This window comes from Brachycentrus maculatus, unplaced genomic scaffold, assembly GCF_059751285.1.
Source record: "Brachycentrus maculatus isolate JH-2025_06_01 unplaced genomic scaffold, ASM5975128v1 h1tg000104l, whole genome shotgun sequence".
In the NCBI taxonomy this organism is placed as follows: Eukaryota; Metazoa; Arthropoda; class Insecta; order Trichoptera; family Brachycentridae; genus Brachycentrus; species Brachycentrus maculatus.
The window spans coordinates 467,259-486,705 of NW_028280858.1; the positions used below are offsets into that span (position 1 = coordinate 467,259).

At 34.2% G+C, this 19,447-nt stretch overlaps 1 protein-coding gene across 4 annotated transcripts in view; it reads right to left on the bottom strand.

Moving 5' to 3' along the window:
- The window catches only part of puf (ubiquitinyl hydrolase 1 puf), a 44,602-nt gene that overhangs the window by 10,976 nt on the left and 14,179 nt on the right, over nucleotides 1-19,447 (bottom strand). For 3 of the 4 annotated variants that reach the window (XM_088258780.1, XM_088258779.1, XM_088258777.1), the window contains exons 19-44: nucleotides 19,037-19,223; nucleotides 18,139-18,267; nucleotides 17,391-17,576; nucleotides 15,993-16,335; nucleotides 15,010-15,173; nucleotides 13,840-13,959; nucleotides 13,189-13,455; nucleotides 12,440-12,554; nucleotides 12,048-12,259; nucleotides 11,788-11,956; nucleotides 10,793-11,019; nucleotides 9,933-10,136; nucleotides 9,477-9,649; nucleotides 9,167-9,333; nucleotides 8,602-8,686; nucleotides 7,772-7,991; nucleotides 6,791-6,931; nucleotides 5,749-5,900; nucleotides 5,034-5,160; nucleotides 4,409-4,519; nucleotides 3,575-3,651; nucleotides 3,375-3,492; nucleotides 2,577-2,738; nucleotides 1,534-1,695; nucleotides 611-757; nucleotides 103-258 (exon numbers count right to left, since the gene is read on the bottom strand). In XM_088258780.1, coding sequence (XP_088114906.1) covers nucleotides 103-258; nucleotides 611-757; nucleotides 1,534-1,695; nucleotides 2,577-2,738; nucleotides 3,375-3,492; nucleotides 3,575-3,651; nucleotides 4,409-4,519; nucleotides 5,034-5,160; nucleotides 5,749-5,900; nucleotides 6,791-6,931; nucleotides 7,772-7,991; nucleotides 8,602-8,686; nucleotides 9,167-9,333; nucleotides 9,477-9,649; nucleotides 9,933-10,136; nucleotides 10,793-11,019; nucleotides 11,788-11,956; nucleotides 12,048-12,259; nucleotides 12,440-12,554; nucleotides 13,189-13,455; nucleotides 13,840-13,959; nucleotides 15,010-15,173; nucleotides 15,993-16,335; nucleotides 17,391-17,576; nucleotides 18,139-18,267; nucleotides 19,037-19,223 — 4,321 coding nt within the window. The remainder of the gene's footprint in view (nucleotides 1-102; nucleotides 259-610; nucleotides 758-1,533; nucleotides 1,696-2,576; nucleotides 2,739-3,374; nucleotides 3,493-3,574; nucleotides 3,652-4,408; nucleotides 4,520-5,033; nucleotides 5,161-5,748; nucleotides 5,901-6,790; nucleotides 6,932-7,771; nucleotides 7,992-8,601; nucleotides 8,687-9,166; nucleotides 9,334-9,476; nucleotides 9,650-9,932; nucleotides 10,137-10,792; nucleotides 11,020-11,787; nucleotides 11,957-12,047; nucleotides 12,260-12,439; nucleotides 12,555-13,188; nucleotides 13,456-13,839; nucleotides 13,960-15,009; nucleotides 15,174-15,992; nucleotides 16,336-17,390; nucleotides 17,577-18,138; nucleotides 18,268-19,036; nucleotides 19,224-19,447) is intronic. The other variant, XM_088258778.1, reaches the window with a different exon arrangement.

Genomic DNA, 19,447 nt, shown 5'->3' on the forward strand with positions numbered 1-19,447 from the left:
AGGCAAACCCAGATTTGAGAACAAAGATATGGACACACTCAAAAACGTGTTTTAAGAATTGCATAAGATGTTTTCTATTAAAAACCAAATACAAATATTTACCTGCAGAGCGAGCCATTCTATAGCAGCGTGAGGACAAGTCTCCGCCGCATCCCAGACTCGGTGCAGGGCCAGCTGTGTGAAGCAGGGCAGCCCCGATGGAGAGCCGCCCCCACTTTCCACTAGCAATGAAAGCAGTTTGAAGAATGGCTGGCAACTCTGAAAAAATCAAACATTTATGTATTCATATTATTTCATGTCTTAAAATAAAAGAAAAATATTTTTTTACCAAAGTTACTCATATTATATTTCCATTGTAAAAGTGCATAAAGCATACATAATTCTACTATGGAAATAATACTAATTTTCAATATACAATATCTCCACTGTGAAAAGGTCAAACATGTAGCGCTCTGCCCAACTGTACTGTACTGTAGAGTGTACAATATCAAACACTTCTTTGTATCACATTCTGAAAACTTTTCAGATTAACCTATTCACATTGTCATGTAAATACGAGAATTCGATAATTAGTCACCACACAATAAAATTAATTTAATATGATACAAACCTCAGTATGCTTTGTTATGGCTTGGAAGATCATGGAAATGATGTGCTGGGCAAGTCTCTCATTCCAGCGACACATGGCATGGATGAGGGTCTTAGTTTGCTGCAAGTTCAGACAATCCCGAGTCTGCTGGTAAAGGAATGGGAAACCCTGAAATATAAAGGGATCGGTTAGAGGCTTCTCTCCAATTCTTTTTCGTCTTCGTTGTGCTCAGTGTTGAGCATCATGGCTACCTGGGATGTAGGGGATTTAGTGCATGGCTCAACTTCTTTCCTTTTTATCCGGAGGATCCTCACAACTCCTTTATTTGGTTAAGCGGCGGTATTTAGCTGTTTTTAAAATGATTACTTTTATCATGTATTTAGTTAAGAAACGATTTATTTTCCTAAACAAAAACGTTCAATGGGATTCATTGTGCCTTTTTGGTACTCTATAATACACTTGTGTCACATTATTCTTGAAATATATCGTAATATAAACAAATAAGATCGTAACATAAATAAATCAAAGCTCGCATCGTGTGTCACTCTTACCCACTGGCGATGCGTAGCGTCGAGAGTGAGACAGATATGGGGCATGATTATGGCGCGGACTAATTACCGAGCGCAAGAAAAATCAGGGATCTGTTATTTTATTTATCCTTGCGATGTTACAAATTATTAGTCAGATATTTCAACAATTAAATTGGAAAAAACAGTACTCCCTTATTATGCTTAATTTTATTATCTTATTTATATTTCTATTCATTTCATTCACTGCTTTAGTGATTTGAGTATCTTTCTTTTTACAAATATTAAAAATTTTAAACAACTTTGTAATTTTGGTTCCTTCAATTTCAAATAAAGGATATTTTTTTGTAATCATTAATTCTCAAATTGTCACATTGATTATATAGATAGTAGTATTCACGAATGTTCAGCACTGACCTTTCCACCTTGCAGAGCATTCTGGTCCTTGGAGGTAAGATTGAGGGACTTGTGAGAGTCCCTAGATCGCTCCACGAGCCCCGCAACAAGGGCCACCATCTTGTCCAAAGCGGCCGGACGCAGCTTGTCACCGCCGCCTTCATCCGACGAGGAACCATCGGCCTATCCCAAACATAATTTGTGAGAAAAAATTAATACCAATATTCTAATTTATAATTTATTTATTTCAACTTCATGTACAGAAAAGAAATAAGTACATTGACGGGCTTATTGCTAAAAAGCAATATCTTCCAACCAACCCAACACAGACTAGTGATATTCATCAAAACGTTTGATACCATATAAAGCTGTTTAAAATCAGAGGGTAGATAGTACTTGAACATAAAATAAAAACATTAATTACAAATTGATGATAATAAGGAAGATAAAGAAAAAAGGGAGTTCAGGGAAGGAGGTAGAGGGAAAAACTAAGGGACGAGGTTTGATGAGTTAGGATTCTAATGATAAATAGTAATGTCTCAGACGTCATTGACACCATTAATTTTTTTATACTAGGTTTACCATAGTTTAATTTAACATTTGCCTAAATATAGTATAACCTCAATATAACGAATCTCTATTTAACGAACTTCGGACGTAACGGACAAAAAATACGGTCAAATTATTGACTATTTGTCAGATATACAAAGCTCAACTGTATTATAAGCATTTTCATAATTTTAAAGAGTTGATTACAATAAATAAAAAAACATGAAAAAAGTGCAAAAGTGCAAACAAAACTTGATTCTTTCTTCAAAGCAGGATTACTGAAAACACCTGAGCAATATCAAACAGCAATGTCATTTCACAATGAGTGTCTGAAGACAATAAATAGAATTTTGTTTGAGTTTCGTTTAACATATGAAGTATTCCTGAAGAAGAAAAAAGGTCTGTTTTTTTTTATGCAGTTTGCTTCATTTCTAAATAGGCAATAGTAGTGTTACAAACATTGAAAGGAAGAATTTTATTTTACTGTTGGGAATTTATTACTGCAAGACACATACCGTTGAAGTGGAAGTGTGTCCCAAGTAGAAGGAGACCATCATGGAGATGGCATTAGCCTTCAGCAGGAACTGGCTCTCCTCTTCCCCCATCTTACTGAACTCGTACAGCAGACTGAAGTACTCGGTGAGGTGGCGCAGGTGAGCCTTGGCACCATTCTCCATCTGCGTGAATAGCATATTAATCATTTCAAAATATAAATATATATATATATGTTTTTTGCCTAATTAAAAATTTACTAACCAATATTAAAAATTTAAACATTTATCAATATAATATTGTAAATAAAATAACAGACAATTTCAATCCGCTACTCAAATAATAGATGAATTAATCTTTTTTTTACTATTTTTTAGTTGCGGATAAGGGTAAAATATTTTTACAATTACGAATTATCAAAAGCTTCGTATGAAAGTCGTGTAGAAATCGAAACATATATCAATATAATATTGTAAATAAAATAACAAAGAATTTCAATCCGCTACTAAGTAATGGATGAATTCATCAGCTTTTTAACTATTTTTTAGTTGCGGATAAGGGTAAAATATTTTTACAATTACGAATTATCAAAAGCTTTGTATGAAAGTGGTGTAGAATGCACCTGGATTCCATAAAAAGTTTAATTTATCATTGTTTGAACAAGTTTTTCTTGTATATGCATCATCTGAAAAAAAAAACATATATGTACTTTGGAGTGATCCAAGGATTGCCTTTTCCAACTTTTTCCAAGTTGTGCATAGATTCACTTTGAAAAAATAGATATTTACCAAAATAAATAAAATATAATAAAATGTCAATACATTTACCAAATCCAGCAGCATCTTGATAAATCTTGTTACACAAGAAGCTTCGCCTATTTCCGTGTCTATATCATCAGCATCATCACAGCCTTGCAAGTACAGTGTATAGTGACTAGTTCTGGAAGATAAGACTCAGGGTAAGGGAAAATGTACACTAGTGTAAAGTTATGTGTAATTCGTGACAATTATTATGTTCTTACCGTAATCTTTGAATGACGTGGATACATAGCCTCTGAAACATCTGGCGTACCATTTGGTTCGGGCATTTAATCAATACCTAGAAATTAATTTTTAAAAGTTAATATTTTTAGTGATAGATATAATGGTAACTGAAAGGACATAAACAAATTATTTGAAATTTCTTTATATGTATTCATTGTTGGAAAGTTGTTTGCTTGTGGGACCTTTGGTATCAAGGGCTCAGTACATCTCAATATTAAATATTATTTTTTTATACTTAAACTTGGTCAAACCAATAAAACAAAATTTTCTACAATTCTTGATAAAATAATAAAATTAAATAAATAATCAGAGTTATAATGAGTGAGATTTGTTTTTTGAAGAATCATTAAAAAAAGTGAATATTGTAAAATAGGCTTAGCTTTTTTTATTATGAAATACATATGTAACTTTTCCGCTCAAACGCCAGACTCAATATTGCATTAAAAAATATAGTCTTTTAGATTTAAAAAAATTACAATCACTGTTATCACTATGAAGTTATTGAATAAGAGTATGTTTCGACTTCTAACATTATTAATTACAATTTTAGAGTACAGAGTATGAAGGTAAACAAATAGGAAAATCATTTTTCGAATTTTAAAAACATTTCCTTGACAATGTATCGTAATATAAATATTTTGTAAATACGTTGAAATTGTCTGAAATCGTCCCAAATGATTAATCAAAACAGGGCTCCAATTCATTAATCAATTGTGTATTTAAATTCACTGTGTACTAATTTCAGACCGTCTTTATTAATTGGATTAGTTATATTGAGTGCCTAACAATGGTAAGTATTAATCAGTGTTTACCTGCATCGGCCACCAAGTGTCGCTAGCCATGTGACTCAGGAACCACTCAGAGGCAGCGGTAGACGCATTGAATTGCTTTGTGACTAGTTCTACCCACGACACCATGGTTGGCTGAAGTTTAAAACATATATTTAAGAAAGTATACTTATCGCTCACTCCTTTCAACAATGTCATATATCAAAAATTGACAATTTTCAGTTGTGCATGTTTTCGGAATGCCCAGAAAATGTAATATATCCCAGCAAAAGCGGCATATTTTAAACTTAATATCTACCCGCTACAGGGCAGAAAGTGTTGTTTTTGCATTTTGAAGAAAAGGTATTGTTTAATTTTTTTTTAAATAAACTAAATATTTTTCAAATGCAGAAAAAACATTCCGGTTTTACCTAAAAAGATCTGTTGCACAGTAAAAAGTTCAATAAGTGGCTTGATACTTATTTTTAACACATTTCATTACATTTTTAAACTTTAAAAACGATCTCCTAAAAAATCAAGTGTTTTTATATATATGACGTTGTTGAAAGGAGTGAGAGATATGTGTTTTGAATAATCACAATTCAATACTGAATTCTTATCAAATAAAGTCGAGAATGTTTGTAATAACATAAGTTATAATGTGCCTCACCTTTTCCTTGGCGTGAATAAATGTTTCGATGAAGAACGACGTGGAAAGTTGTGCAGCAATTTCTGTTATTTCCGGTTGAGATGTTAATAGAGATTGCGGTACGTAGCTACACATCTGCCCCATGAATCTATTGACAAAACATCAATTAATACACAGTTAAAACGTAAAACAGTATTCTGTGTTATAATAAACTTACATGGGATGCTGTTAAGACTTTTCAGTTTACTAGATTCTTAACAATGTATCGCAGACCTAATACAATAGTATCACTAATCAAATTAAATGTGAAACCCTTATAAATGTACCATTGTCTTGTGAGATTACTCCATAGTCATTTACAGTTCCACAATTATAGTTTTTTTAAATAAAAAAATTCAATATTTATTGTTCACATCCTGGAGTTGTTGAGTGCATCAAAACAGATACAAATCATTTAGTAATTAGTGAAATTTATAAAGTAAAAATACAGATCAATTAATTTTTTTAATGCTTTTTGAAGAGAAAAATAAAAATATATATTCATTGGATCTCTACATTGAACCAATAAGAAATATCTTTGATTATCATAGTTGTTATATGCCGATACTTTTTTTGAGACATGGAGTGGAGTGTTATTTGTCTTGACAGTGTTTATCTGTCTTGATTTGTTTTTTGAGAGATATCTGGTAAAAATAGATTCTAGAGTTAAAGTATGTAGTAACAACAAAAAACTTACGTAAAATAAGCATGTTGGAATATGTTTTTGTGATGAAGAAAATTCATATTATCTTCCCAAATCCAATTTTGTAGTAAGGGACTAAGTGTTATTGGAGGAGCTTCGTTAATCTTACATTCTGTGACATGGTCGGCCATTTCTAAAGTAGAAGGCTGTAAGGCAGAAAAAAAATATTGTAAATAATAAATAAAGAATATTGGTTGTAGCAAAAATACAAGATATTTTATTTGAACCTCTTTGTACTCAATTAATTTCCATTAATAAAAAGATTCTTAGTGCAAAAGTGTCTGAGCACAGTCTATTATTTTATGTGCACAGAATCAAATATATTTTGTCAGATATAAATTACATTTGATAAATGTTATTAATGAACATAGCAAAGAAATTCTTCATTATAAATATTCAATTGAAAAATGTATGAAGTACCTTAATTATATAAAAATGAAATAAAAATACGATGACCATCTGCGGTTTTGTATTTTCTACGCCACCAAACCTTATTTTACTCAATATACAACATAATAAATGGTAAAAATTATACTTTGATAGGAAAATATTCTTAATTAGGAGGTGAAGTTCTCTATTGAAATCTTTGTCAACATACATAAAGTACACAATATTCAAAGTAGGGTATGTTTTAGGTACAATTCCTCACCTGAACAGTGGGAGACTGTTGGGAAACAGTCTCATTGGGAGGTGAAGTTAATCTCTATTGAAATCTTTGTCAACATACATAAAGTACACAATATTCAAAGTAGGGTATGTTGTAGGTACAATTCCTCACCTGAACAGTGGGAGACTGTTGGGAAACAGTCTCATTGGGAGGTGAAGTTAATCTCTATTGAAATCTTTGTCAACATACATAAAGTACACAATATTCAAAGTAGGGTATGTTGTAGGTACAATTCCTCACCTGAACAGTGGGAGACTGTTGGGAAACAGTCTCATTGGGAGGTGAAGTTAATCTCTATTGAAATCTTTGTCAACATACATAAAGTACACAATATTCAAAGTAGGGTATGTTGTAGGTACAATTCCTCACCTGAACAGTGGGAGACTGTTGGGAAACAGTCTCGTTGGAAGATCCCCGAGAGTTCCTTTCATAAAACAACATGTACGCACTATTTGTTTTCTCAAAGCTGAAGTCCATAAACTTGTCCGTTACCGAGTCATATGTTTTACTCTGCAATTAAAAGAAGATGCAATGCTGATAGACTTTCGACCGTATTCTTAAAATCAATTAAAAGTTTAACGAAACATACAAAACAGTCATCCTTATATAAATATCTAAAAAAAAGTGACTTTCTCTAGAAAATTACCATGGTTCTATTTGTGTAAAAAAATATATAAGGGAATGGTTTAAAAAATATATATATAATTTTTTTTTATATGGCAATGTTATTCCATCTGCTAATGATTTGTTATTTTTAACTTACACTTCAATAGAACCTACTTCTGGAACAAATTTTAAAATGTTATAAATTGTCTTCAGTGTATCTGTTTTTGCTAGGTATCTTAACCTTAATTATTATTATTAAATATTACCATTTTTCAATTCCTGATAAATATTTCATGGGAAAAATATCCATCACTTTACAATATGAAAAGTAACAAATGACACCAGATGACAGTTGAGGGATATGTTTGTCGAGGTTTTTGGTTGGACATTGATCTGGCTAGTTGCGAAGCTATTCCTCAATACTAATTTTTCCCTGCCAATACCCTTTGCTTGATTCTCCTATACCACATACGGGCAAAAAAATAGGCCTCTGCGGATTTGCCCGTACCTGGTACGGGCACCCCGGCGAAGAAATATTCAAACTGATTTTTTTATTTTATGAGCTCTTTGTGTACAGACTATAGTGAACTCTATCCTCTAATGTCGGTATTATTCCCTATGTTTCAAATACGTCTGAATATCATATATTTGAAATTAAAAAATCTTCCTTTTTCCAAATAAAATCTTCATTAAAATTCATCAGTCAAAGGGTTAAAAAGTAAATAAAGAGGAGAAATTCATTACAGTCATTTCTCCGCCAAAGCACTCTGCTGCGATTTGCGCTGGATCAAAAGGTTTGACTTCAGCGTCGTTAAAGAGTAGCCATTTCTCTCTCGGACCGCTAAGACCCGAGCAGACACTACTATTACCGCCGAGGATGGAGCCAATTCGCTCCTTGATGAAAGAGTAATAGTGGCCTCCGTCAGCAGTGCCCGTGTGAACTGTGACACCTATTAACTCATACCTGAAAACAAATTTAAATTCATATAAGACGCATTTATAATAAAAGTCTTTTTCAAGAGTTTCTCATCAGAAAATTGGGAATGTCAATTTAACATCTCTGAAAGTGTGGACGAACCTTATCTTACAAACAAAATTAGTCCCAAAACAGTATGGATGGTAATATGTACTATGTCACTTTAAATAAGAAATTTTAGCATGTTTATCTAAAACCAATATCACAATTAAAATTTTTAATAAAAGATCTATTGAATTTGGAATTTATGAATGCCTAAAATACATTGTATTCTTGCATACATATAGAATAAAACCAAGTGTATTAGTAAATTATGCTCGATGATAAAGTAGTGTTTTTATTTTATCCTGTAAAGTAAGCCCAGGTCAAACAAATTTCAATTAAATTTATTATTAAAAACAAACCTATAATAAATAAAGATTATTTAAAACCTATTTAAAAAGTCAAGTCCAGCACCTCAATAAAAATATATTGTTTATGTATATATATATACACAATATATTAAAAATATATGTATATATATATATATACACGATATATACACAATATATCAAAAATATATTGTGTATATATCGTGAATATTGAAATAAAAACTCACTCATAATTTTCATTGAAGTCGTCATTATCTGGTACATCTGTAGAATCTTCGGAATCTCGTTTCATTTCTAGTTTTCGTTTTTCCTCTGAAACATTTTACAAATTTACATTGTGTACATTCATTTAAGTATCACAAAAAGAAATCAATATATATTAAGTTTCCATCTTTCCACTATCCAAAATTAATACATAATTGTAATTGATGATATATAAAATGACTAACTAGAAATAGAAATGACAAGCGGTTGACGCTTGCTTTATACATAATTGAATTATGTAATTTGTGAGTTTGGCAAAAAGTCACACAACACATTCATAAATTCAAGCATCAGCTTTTCGCCATGTTCGCTGCTAGGATAGTGTCATTTTTATGAGGCTAAGAGTGCAAAAACCCAATTTTTTTACTTCACATTCATATCTTAGTAGTTACCGGAGCGATGGGCAAATTATATCAACAATGTCGATAGAAAAGGGTGATCGAGGAAGAAAAGGAATGGTAGACATATAATGAGACCTGCATCCAGCAGTAGGTGTATACAGATTGGGAGAGAGGGAAAGAGAGTTACCTTCATAATGTGTTGGCATCAAGTGCTTCTCAACATATTCCGACATGTCTAACCTCATCGGAAATGAGAAATGTGTATTGACTTTTTCCTTCAACATTGTTACCATATTGAATGTATACCTCATCGTATTAAAACACAGAATATGTGGCAACTTTTTGAAACATGCCCTGAAAAAATTATTCATTTCGTTAAAGTCAATTTCAATTATGTAATTTTTTATTTCACTGATTATTTCATGGTGCAGCATTCACTGTAAAAATAATAAAACCTGAATAATCATTATCTTAAATATTAATATGGGATATTCAACCTTTTTTCAGCTCTGACTTTGGCACTGCACTGAGAACAGGTGTAGCAATTATCTCCTTCCAAGGTGTCTTTTACAGTCACTTCGTTTAGGCTCTGGTAGAGATTCCTCATATCGGCCACTTGACACCGCACCGTGTAGAACTCTTCCAGGGTTCGAGACACGTGATTGCAATCCTACACAAAAATCACATCATTCATTATTGAGGACAGACCAAAAACGTTTTAAAAACCTTCTTGATACTAAGCATAGTCTTAAGAGGATAGGAATAAGAGGGCAGATTTCGAAATCTCTTCTTCTGTCTCTTTTTTTAATTCTATGGATGCCAGTCTATTCACATTTTTCTATATATGTTGGTGAAACATAAGGATCACTCTATTTTAATATCTAAGTTGCATAGGGGGATCATAAAATAAAAGTAAAAGGATGAAATAGAATACAGGTTGATATCTGACTCACTAGAGAAACGACATTGTTGCTGAGCGTCCCGCAGAAAAGTGTCTTCACCAGTGTTTTGAGTTCAGGAGTCATCTCTTCTAATTTTGATACAAGATTAATAAAGAACTCCGCCATGTCTTTCTGCTCTCCAGTGTTTAATGGCTGATGGTCCATTTGATAAACTTTACAGAAGCTTCTAGGATTATAAGCTTTTCTTTCGCTCTCCTGTAAAAAACCAATATCATTACAACACATTCTACTTGGTATCGCTCAAATTTGAACGCTCTGCTGAAAGCAGTGATCAAGTTAGAATTTATTCACTACATTTTTAATCATCGGCTCTGTTCAGTAATTAAAATTATTAATACACTTCGGACTGGAAAGGTATTTCTACCCGTTCAGTCGATTGATGTTTAAGGACGGGAAGGGTATTTTTACCTTCTGTGCCAGCCTCATTTCAAAGGCAGAAAAGAAGGAATTCTTCGATGTTTTTATATGAATATTATATACCAATTTCTTTGTTAAGGCCTTAACTATATATACATAACTATCAAATCCCGTCGCCAGCGGTCCGCAGGCGTAAAAAAATACCTGTCCGAAATGAGTTAAATATACTTTTTTGAGTAAACTAAATCTCCCTACACATTTACGTATTAATTTTAAATCAAACACAGATTTTTTGAGTCTACCAAGTTGTATTTTATTAACAAAAACACATAAAAAATTCACAATATAATTTTTTTATGTGTTTTTGTTAATAAAATACAACTTTATGTTTGATTTAAAATTAATACAAAAATTAAAATGGAGTTCTCCAAATTAAACCCCAAACCAATAAATACTCCCTACACATATTTAGCCAGTGGGGAATCACAACATACCATCAAGTAGGCGAACATGCGCTGCATCTCGATGAGTGTGTGCTGGTGCTTGCTCTTGGTGGGGTCGGCCTGCAGGATGGCGGAGCGCGCCTGCGGCATCATGTACAGGTGCTGCATGCACGAGGCCATGTAGCAGGTGGCCCCCAGGTTGGTGAGCCCCACGTACCCGCACTCCGAGCGGCCCTCCTCGGCCGGCCAGTAGTCCCAGGGGTACGGAGAGTGGGGACCTGGCAATGTAGCCATTTATTTGTTAGTGCATAAGACATTAAGGAAAACGACATATCGCTCACTCCTTTCAAGAACGTCATAAATCAAAAAAATTGATTTTTCAGGAGAACGTTTTTAAAGTTTAAAAATATAACACAATGTATTAAAAATAAATATCAAGCCACTTATTGAACTTTTTACTGTGCAACAGATCTTTTAAGGTAAAACCTGAAGGTTTCTTCTCCATTTGAATAATATTTAGTAGATTCAAAAAAATTATTAAACAATACCTTTTCTTCAAAATGCAAAAACAACATTTTATGCCCTGTAGCAGGTAAATATTAAGTTAAAAATATGCCTCTTTTCTGGGATATAGTACATTTACTGGGCATTCCAAAAATATGCACAACTGAAAATTGACAATTTTCGATTTATGACGTTCTTGAAAGGAGTGAGAGATATATTATTAATATTTTTAATATTTGTAGCATTTACTTTATAATTACTCATTTTTACTTTTTATATCCACCTTCGTAGTGCAATGGTCAACACGCTTGGTTACCGTTCTAGAGGCCCCGGGTTCGATTCCCAGAGGGGTTAAATAAAATTGATTTTTTCATTCTAATATTTATTCAATATTATCCTGGACTGGTCGATCGAGATAACACTGCGTTTATGTGATGCAGTACCTTTGCAGCATAAGGGTTTGAAGAAGAAGACATTTTTACTTTTTTATATAAATCAAGGTTGAAAAATCATATGGTTATTATATGAAATATAATATATACCTGGTTGATGGTGATCCATAAGTTTGAGATGAAGAATCATGTAGTTTTCTGGAACTCCCTTGACTAGTTCTATGAGTAAATCATAAGCAGCAGCTCTCGACTTCTGAGATTTGCATTTGGGTAGGAGTCGCGCCGTGGATTTTGCCACATCAAACAAGAATCCAAAAACCTTTATACAAGCAAAAATAAACAATTAAGTTCATGAAATCATTGATTGTTAGATAGATGCACGTTAAATATTAATAAAATGAATAAGTTACCGAGTTGAGCAGCTTCTTAGCCCCTTCGCTGGTTTTAAATGGCAGTGGATGTTTCACTAGATGGGTGAGGAGGTTTAGTTGCCCAAATAAACCATCATCAGGAACTGACAGTTCATCTCTCCTTTCTATGATCTCCCGGGAATTGACGGACTCCGTGAGATGGAAACAAAGGGTGTTCAGGTCGAGGCCTGTTGACTCATCTGTGCCATTCTCTGAAAAGATGAATTACATATAAAACCATACGGAAACATAACCTTCGAGACAAGGGAGGCCTTTGTTTAATTCCTAAAAGACGTGATAAAGTTTTTGAAAGGATAGAGCAAATGAACACTCCAGCTTTTGTTACTACTTGTCGCACAAATAGTATTTATAACAACATATACAACAATTACCTTTGAGTATTTCTGATGACAAACCATCGACAAGCCTGCAGACTAACCAGAAGTAGTCTCGGCACGCTGGTCCATATGGCTCCTTGCCTTCTTCAGTAGCGTGATGATGCATCGCCTGAAATGTAACATAGAATTTAGTTGTGGTTCTATCAAAATTATAGTAGATTATCCAAATTTTTCAAACTAATGTTTAACTTTGATTGTTACACACAATCAAACAACCAATTTCCACATCTTTACTGATGATTTATTTTAATAATTATACTGGGGTGATTTTACAAACACATTAACTACATAATGTAGATAGTTATGCCTATATTTCTATACGGTAGGAAATTAAACTCATGAATGACTTGATTCAAAATGCCAAGTCATTACAAATAAAATCCAGAAAAAATGTTATCCACACTACTTTATACATAAAATGTTATACATCTCTCAGTTGGTGCAACAATGGTGTAATTACACTTTTAGAAATATTACAGGAGATGCCATTCAAACGTTGCAGCAACAGAAATGGCGCCATTTTACTCAATTCTACAATGACACTCGCACCCATCTTGTAGCGTTTCACCACAAAATCAATTCTGTCAATGTTTCTCCCGATGTAAATAGTTTCCGCATATTGTGACACATTTAACATGTTTTTTAAAAAAAAACCTGCCTTTCTTCTCCGCAGTCGCTCCACGGGGAATTCAACCAACCGCACTTGAAGAAGTTGGCATGGCCTGAATAAAGGGTAAAGTTACCTCAAGCTTGCACGGGCGCATGGTCTCGGCGCGCGGCAGGTGCTGCAGCAGATGCTGCAGCACGGCGGCCTGTATAGGCTGGCCGGCGCGGCCGAGCGTGAGGCGGTAGAGCGCGGAGCAGGCCTCGCGGCGCACCTGCGGCTGCGGGTCCTCCAGCAGCAGGCGGGGGAGCCAGTGCCGCACGCTGGGCGAGCACACCACGCTGGCCGAGGCGCCCGGGCGGCAGTGAGCCCAGCACACTACAAGCCACATGCAGTGTTGCACCACCTAAACACGATAGTACACCCATTATATCAATCCCTTTGCATACAGTCATACCTCGATAAATCTACTTAAAACCTGATAAATCTAACTAAACATCGCGCTGTTATTGTGAGAAATCATTTCATACAAAGAAACAAATGTGAATGGCTGTGAATGGAATTACTGACCACCGCAGTCAAGGAATAACTGGAGAAGAGTCATTGCTTCGACAAGGGTCACAACCTTCAGTAAACAGGACGGAGAAGAAGAATATTAAAAACTGTAGAGTTTTCAGTCTATGTAATTATTCTATTGAGTTGCAATCCGTCCCGGAATGACGATTTTTTAATTATATGCTTAACAAATGTTTACAATAAATTTGAAGATGTAAAATAATAAGAGGTTTACCTGCGCTCGTCCCCAAAATCCAGTTTTGTAAAGAGCCGGATCACGGGGGCGGGCCGCTTCAGACAAAATGCTCATCAGCCGGTTTGTAGTACTCTCCACTTCCATGAGTGATAACAGGGACTAAAACAACAAGTAAATCCATTCAAATATGTAATATCAAAAGGTTCTTATAATACCCAGACTATTCCTAGAACTAAACACTTTTTGTGGTTCGACTAATCTCGTGCCGAGTCGATATGTCGATTTTGGATTAGTTACAACAGACTATAGGTGTGACTAATGCGTAACTGTTATTTTTTCCATTACCCAATTGAGATAATATTTGTTAATTTTTCCCCAGTTATATTTCTTTCTAGCATATTTTTTAAATAGTAAATATATAAGGAGATAGAAGTTTGCAATATGGAACAAAATTTGTGCACTTATTGGCGTAAATAGCTTTAAATGATCAAATCCAAAAACCAAATTACAAAACAGCTTCTTTTAAAGAAATTATTATTGAATTTGTTTTTATTTTATTTGTTTGCCTATGTTTAATTCACAGGGTTTAAAACCTGTCATTGACTGGTTTAAGTCGTTGCTTTACATACTGACTAACATTCAGCATTCAACCCGTGATTGACAACCACAATATATTATTACAGTAATAACGCATTAAAAATAATTAACATAATTTCTTTAATAGATTCGTTATTTTATTTGTTTGCCTATGTTTAATTCACGGGGTTTAAAACCTGTCATTGACTGGTTTAAGTCGTTGCTTTCCATACTGACTAACATTCAGCATTCAACACGTGATTGACAATCACAATATATTATTACAGCAATAACGCATTAAAAATAATTAACATAATTTCATTAATAGATTCGTCAGACACTTTGTGGTATTATCTATCTATTATTTATTTTCAAAAAAATCACATACAGGGTTTGAAAATGATGCGGAATGCATGGAAACACGTGCCACAATAGATTTAAAGAAATAGTTGTATTTACCAAGTAAAATTTAAATGAAATAAAAAAAATTAACTATGAATTAGTAATTGGAAAAAATCTCTCATTTACGAGAGTATTGTCAAACAGTTTATGTGATTCACAAGTCGGTTAAGATTTATATTAGTAGAGGTAGATAATAGGTAGAGGAATCTATGCAGTCGATTAGTTATGTACCTCATGAAGTGTGGGGATGGAGAGTAGATCTGAAAGCTTAGAGGATGGCTGGCCGTCTGGGTTGCTACTGGACACCGTACCGAGATGTCCTATGAGCTTCAATAGCAGCACCAGACAATCTTGTCTCCATTCATTATCCTCACCGTCCTCGCTTTGCAGAACACCTAAACAGTAAATTAGTACAAAATAAAGATAGTCCGTTACTGCAAATTTGCATTTTATGAGTCATTGCAAATAAAATTTATTCAAGACCACTCAAACTTCAATAAATTTTACACCCATTCTATTATGGAGTTAAAATTATTGAGTTTAAGTTAATGGAAATCAGAATGACGAGAAAATGTTAACTCGCAGTATCGATAGTGTGAAGAATGGGAGCAAGTGAAAGTAGAAGGTATATAAATAAATTCAAACTGGAAACAGGGTAATTCTGCATCATTGGCTTGATTTTGCTAGGATGTGGTAGAAAAAATACCTATAAAGATCCGTACTATAAAAGTAATAAGCTGCGACTGCGTAAATATGTCTGCCTCCGTGGTGTAATGGTTAGCGTGTTTAGCTACCGTGTTGGAGGTCCCAGGTCCGATTCCCAGAGGGGGAAGGATTAAAGTATAAATATTAGTGATTTTACACTTTACCATTTTTTTTAATATTACCCTGGATTGGTTCCTGAGCGTAGGAGTGATCACCTTGCCTTAATGTAAGTAACGATCAAGATAACACTGCATTTATATGATAAAGCGCCCTATGCACCATCGGGTCCGAATAAGGGTTAGAAGAAGAAATTTTACACTCTAATATTTATTTAATATTACCCTGGACTGGTTCCTGAAGTGCAAGAGTGATCACATTGCCTTCATGTAAGTAACGTTCAAGAGAACACTGCATCAATACGAGAAGTGCCCTATGCACCATTGGGTGCGGATAAGGGTTAGAGAGAGAGAGAGAGGACATAAATATATTTAACACAATGTTAAACTTGCCAGACATGAGGATATCGAATAGGTGTCGCAGACCCCCATTCCTGATGAAGAGCTGGCTCCAGGACTCCTTCTCCTCGGCGGGCTCCTCGGGCTCGTCGGGCGGCGGCGCGGCCTTGAGCGTGGGCCCACGGCGCGGGGGGGCGGGGGCGCTGGCGCTCAGCTTGTCCACGATATGCAGCGCGTACATGAGGTGCTGCGGGCTGGCGGGGTCCAGCAGCTCGGCCAGCTGCGCCTCGGAGGGCGAGCTGAACGCCTCCAGCAAGGCCGGGTTCTGCGGCACTGCGTGCAGGATGTCCCACACGCGCCGAGACAGCAACTGGGCCTTCATGTGTGCCACACGCTCCTAGACACAAATAACATTTTACATTATAACAACCATCTCCGACGGCGCAAAACTCATGCACCATTAAGTGAGAATAAAGCTAAAGGAAGAAGAAAATATTTTAAAATATCAATCTAAAAATATATTTATAGATTTGGCGTTTAATTTGTAGAAGTCCATTTTAATTTATATATTAAAATCAAACACCGAGTTTACTAAATTGTATTTTATTATTAAAAACACCTCCAAAAAAAATGTTTCACCTTGTTATGGCATTTTTCAACTACTGTCGTTCGAAAATCAGTGTTTGATTTTAATATTTACTATATAAATATGTATACATTTTATAATCTTTATAAAATACAACTATTTTGTATTTAACCGCTTTTTATTGGTTCTTTTTTCCAAACCCGTTTCGACAAGACATGTAGTATTGCTAGTAAAAAATATTTATGTTACCAGTATGATAATATTGCATTTATGGTTTTCAACTGAATAATTTTTTTTTTTTTTTAAATCTATTTAAGTAGGTCCTTGTGTAAAAGTTATTTTGTGATTGCCATTCATATTCAAATCTTCAATTACACATGACAAACAAACGTGCAACCTACCATGGACTGTCTTGTTGGCAAACAGATAAGTCCATCCAGTATGAGTGGTCAAGAAACCTATTGGCTTCTTAAGCTTATCGTAATATTTAAATTGTTGCCGTTGTGTAAATGCTGTATTTGGGTAAAGAACTAATTATTTCCATTTTGAAAAACATATAAAATCTACCAATTAGTAATATTTAATCCATCAATGGCTTGATTTTTTTTCACCAATTATTGAAAAGCATGTACTAAAGACAAACAATATTCCCATTTCATTATCTCATATAAATAATTAACCATATATATATTACTGTTAAATAAAAAGTTTAAAAAGTTAAAATAGGAGACCACTTGGGGATAAAAACTAAACAAGTAAAATGCAGGAAAACATTTTTTTTTTAATAGCGATTTATCATGAAATTAAAATGAATATTTAAAAAAGTATTTTACTGTTTGATAACATAAAAGCTAAAAATTCCTCACCCCTTTACTCCCTGGCATTGTCATCTGGCCGAGGGTCTGCATGAGGGCAAACAAGCGGTGGAAGTACTGCGGCTTGAGCAGCAGCAGCGTGGGCAGCAGGGAGCGGGGGGGAGGGGGCTGCTGGGACGGCCACTCCGCCCCCCGCCCTGCCCGAGCCCCCGCTACGCCCACAGACACAAATACCAACTGGAATAGACAATTTTCATTATTTCATTTGAATACTTGGACTTATTTTTTAAGGCGATTTTGAAAAAAAATCATGAAAAGGTTGTGTAACGGTAATGTTACACAACAATTTATGACCTTCCAACTTTTATTATTTTTTTGTTACATCATTTTGGAATCAAGTAATAGATACGAAGAGTGTATTTCCAAAATCTGGTGACTCAGTTAATTTAGTTACACAGTCAATTTAGTTGTCAGGTTATTTAAAATACAAAGAAAATTGCAATAAACCTAAAATTAATTAATAATTTTTTTTTTATAAATTATTCAGGAACTCCTGAAGGCCCGTCAATTTAAAAAAAAATTAATAAACTATTGGTTAACACTATGTATACTGCATGGAAAACATGTCATATCGACACAGGCCCATCTTATACTTAAGTCTAGATGTAAAAAAAAAAAAAAAAAAATTGTACTTCAAACATTGATTTATAAAAAAATAAAATTTCCATATTTCATTGAACTTATGAATTATATTTAAATAATTCCTATTTAAACATTTTCATTTCTATATTTGACTTACTTGATTATCCTTAAAACTCATGTCGTAGAGGGTCCTCTCATCATAATCAATAATCAACTCCTGGCCCTGAGTAATCAATCTGATAGGCCCGTCTGTTACCAATGACGTTGCCCCATCTTCTCCGTGTGCCTTAAACAAAAAATAACAGAATCAAATACAAACAAGTTTTTATAATGTTGAAAGAGCTGTGTTCACGGATGGCCCATGTATTGTAACACGCCAGTCCAAGCACTGCTCATGTGTTTCCACTTGTTTGCTCGTTGTTGTTGAGCTCGCCAGTTGTCATTTGATGCTTTTTATTGGAATTTATTGGAAATTCTTCAATAAACAATATTTTATCTATTTTTATTATTTAAGTATATTTTATACTCTAGTTCTTTTGCAGACTTGTATTATTTTTTTATAATAGGTTATATTTTGTTCCATTTTTTTTTACTTCTGTTTTGTTTTTTTATGAACTAGACAACTTTTAAATCTGTGAAATGTAAACTCTTCAAATAAAAAAGAAAGCTGCCAGGTCAGCAGTCGAAATAATCGACAGTTATGTATGAGGAGATGTATGAATGTGGAGGATTCGAAGAATGTTTGCAAAGACAGGGTGGTTTGGCGTTCTATTCTCTCTACTATGGTTAGTTAAAATAACCTGTCATTTTTAGTTCTATTTTTGTGAAAAAAAAACAGCATTAAGTGGTTAATTATTGTTTCTTAAAAAATATTAGATTGATCACTACAGAACCAACGATGGCGATGGTATTTATATTGATAAATAAGAATTTTAGGCATTCATAGGGTTTACGACCATAGGCAAAATCAACGTATGACTGGTCATAAGCCCTGTAAATACTTTGACTTCGATACTCTTCTTTGTCTATGTTGAGATAACAATGTATAAGATTACCTGTTGCTCCCACCAGTAGGTGACTTGGGCTCGCAAGTCCGCCACATAATCAGTGTTGTGCATGTTCAGTGTAGCCTTGAGATTGATTCCTCCAGTTTGCAAGATGACTTTTAGTGGAGCTCCGTCGATATTCGAACCGCAAACTGAATTGCCGGTTAAAGTCCACCGACGCAAGTGATACGCATACCTGCATTAAAAACATTGTCGAGACACAATTAAGAAAGTACAGATTTATTTATTTTTTCATTAGAGGGGTCATGACTAATTTTCATTTTTTTTTTTAAAGTTAAACTTCTCTAGGTGCAGTAGGGCAAATTGGCCTGGATCAGGCAATCCCCTTCTCTGAATTCAACCGGAGTCGAAAGGAAAGAGTTTGAGAATTGTATCTGTTCTCTCCATAGGATACGTCGT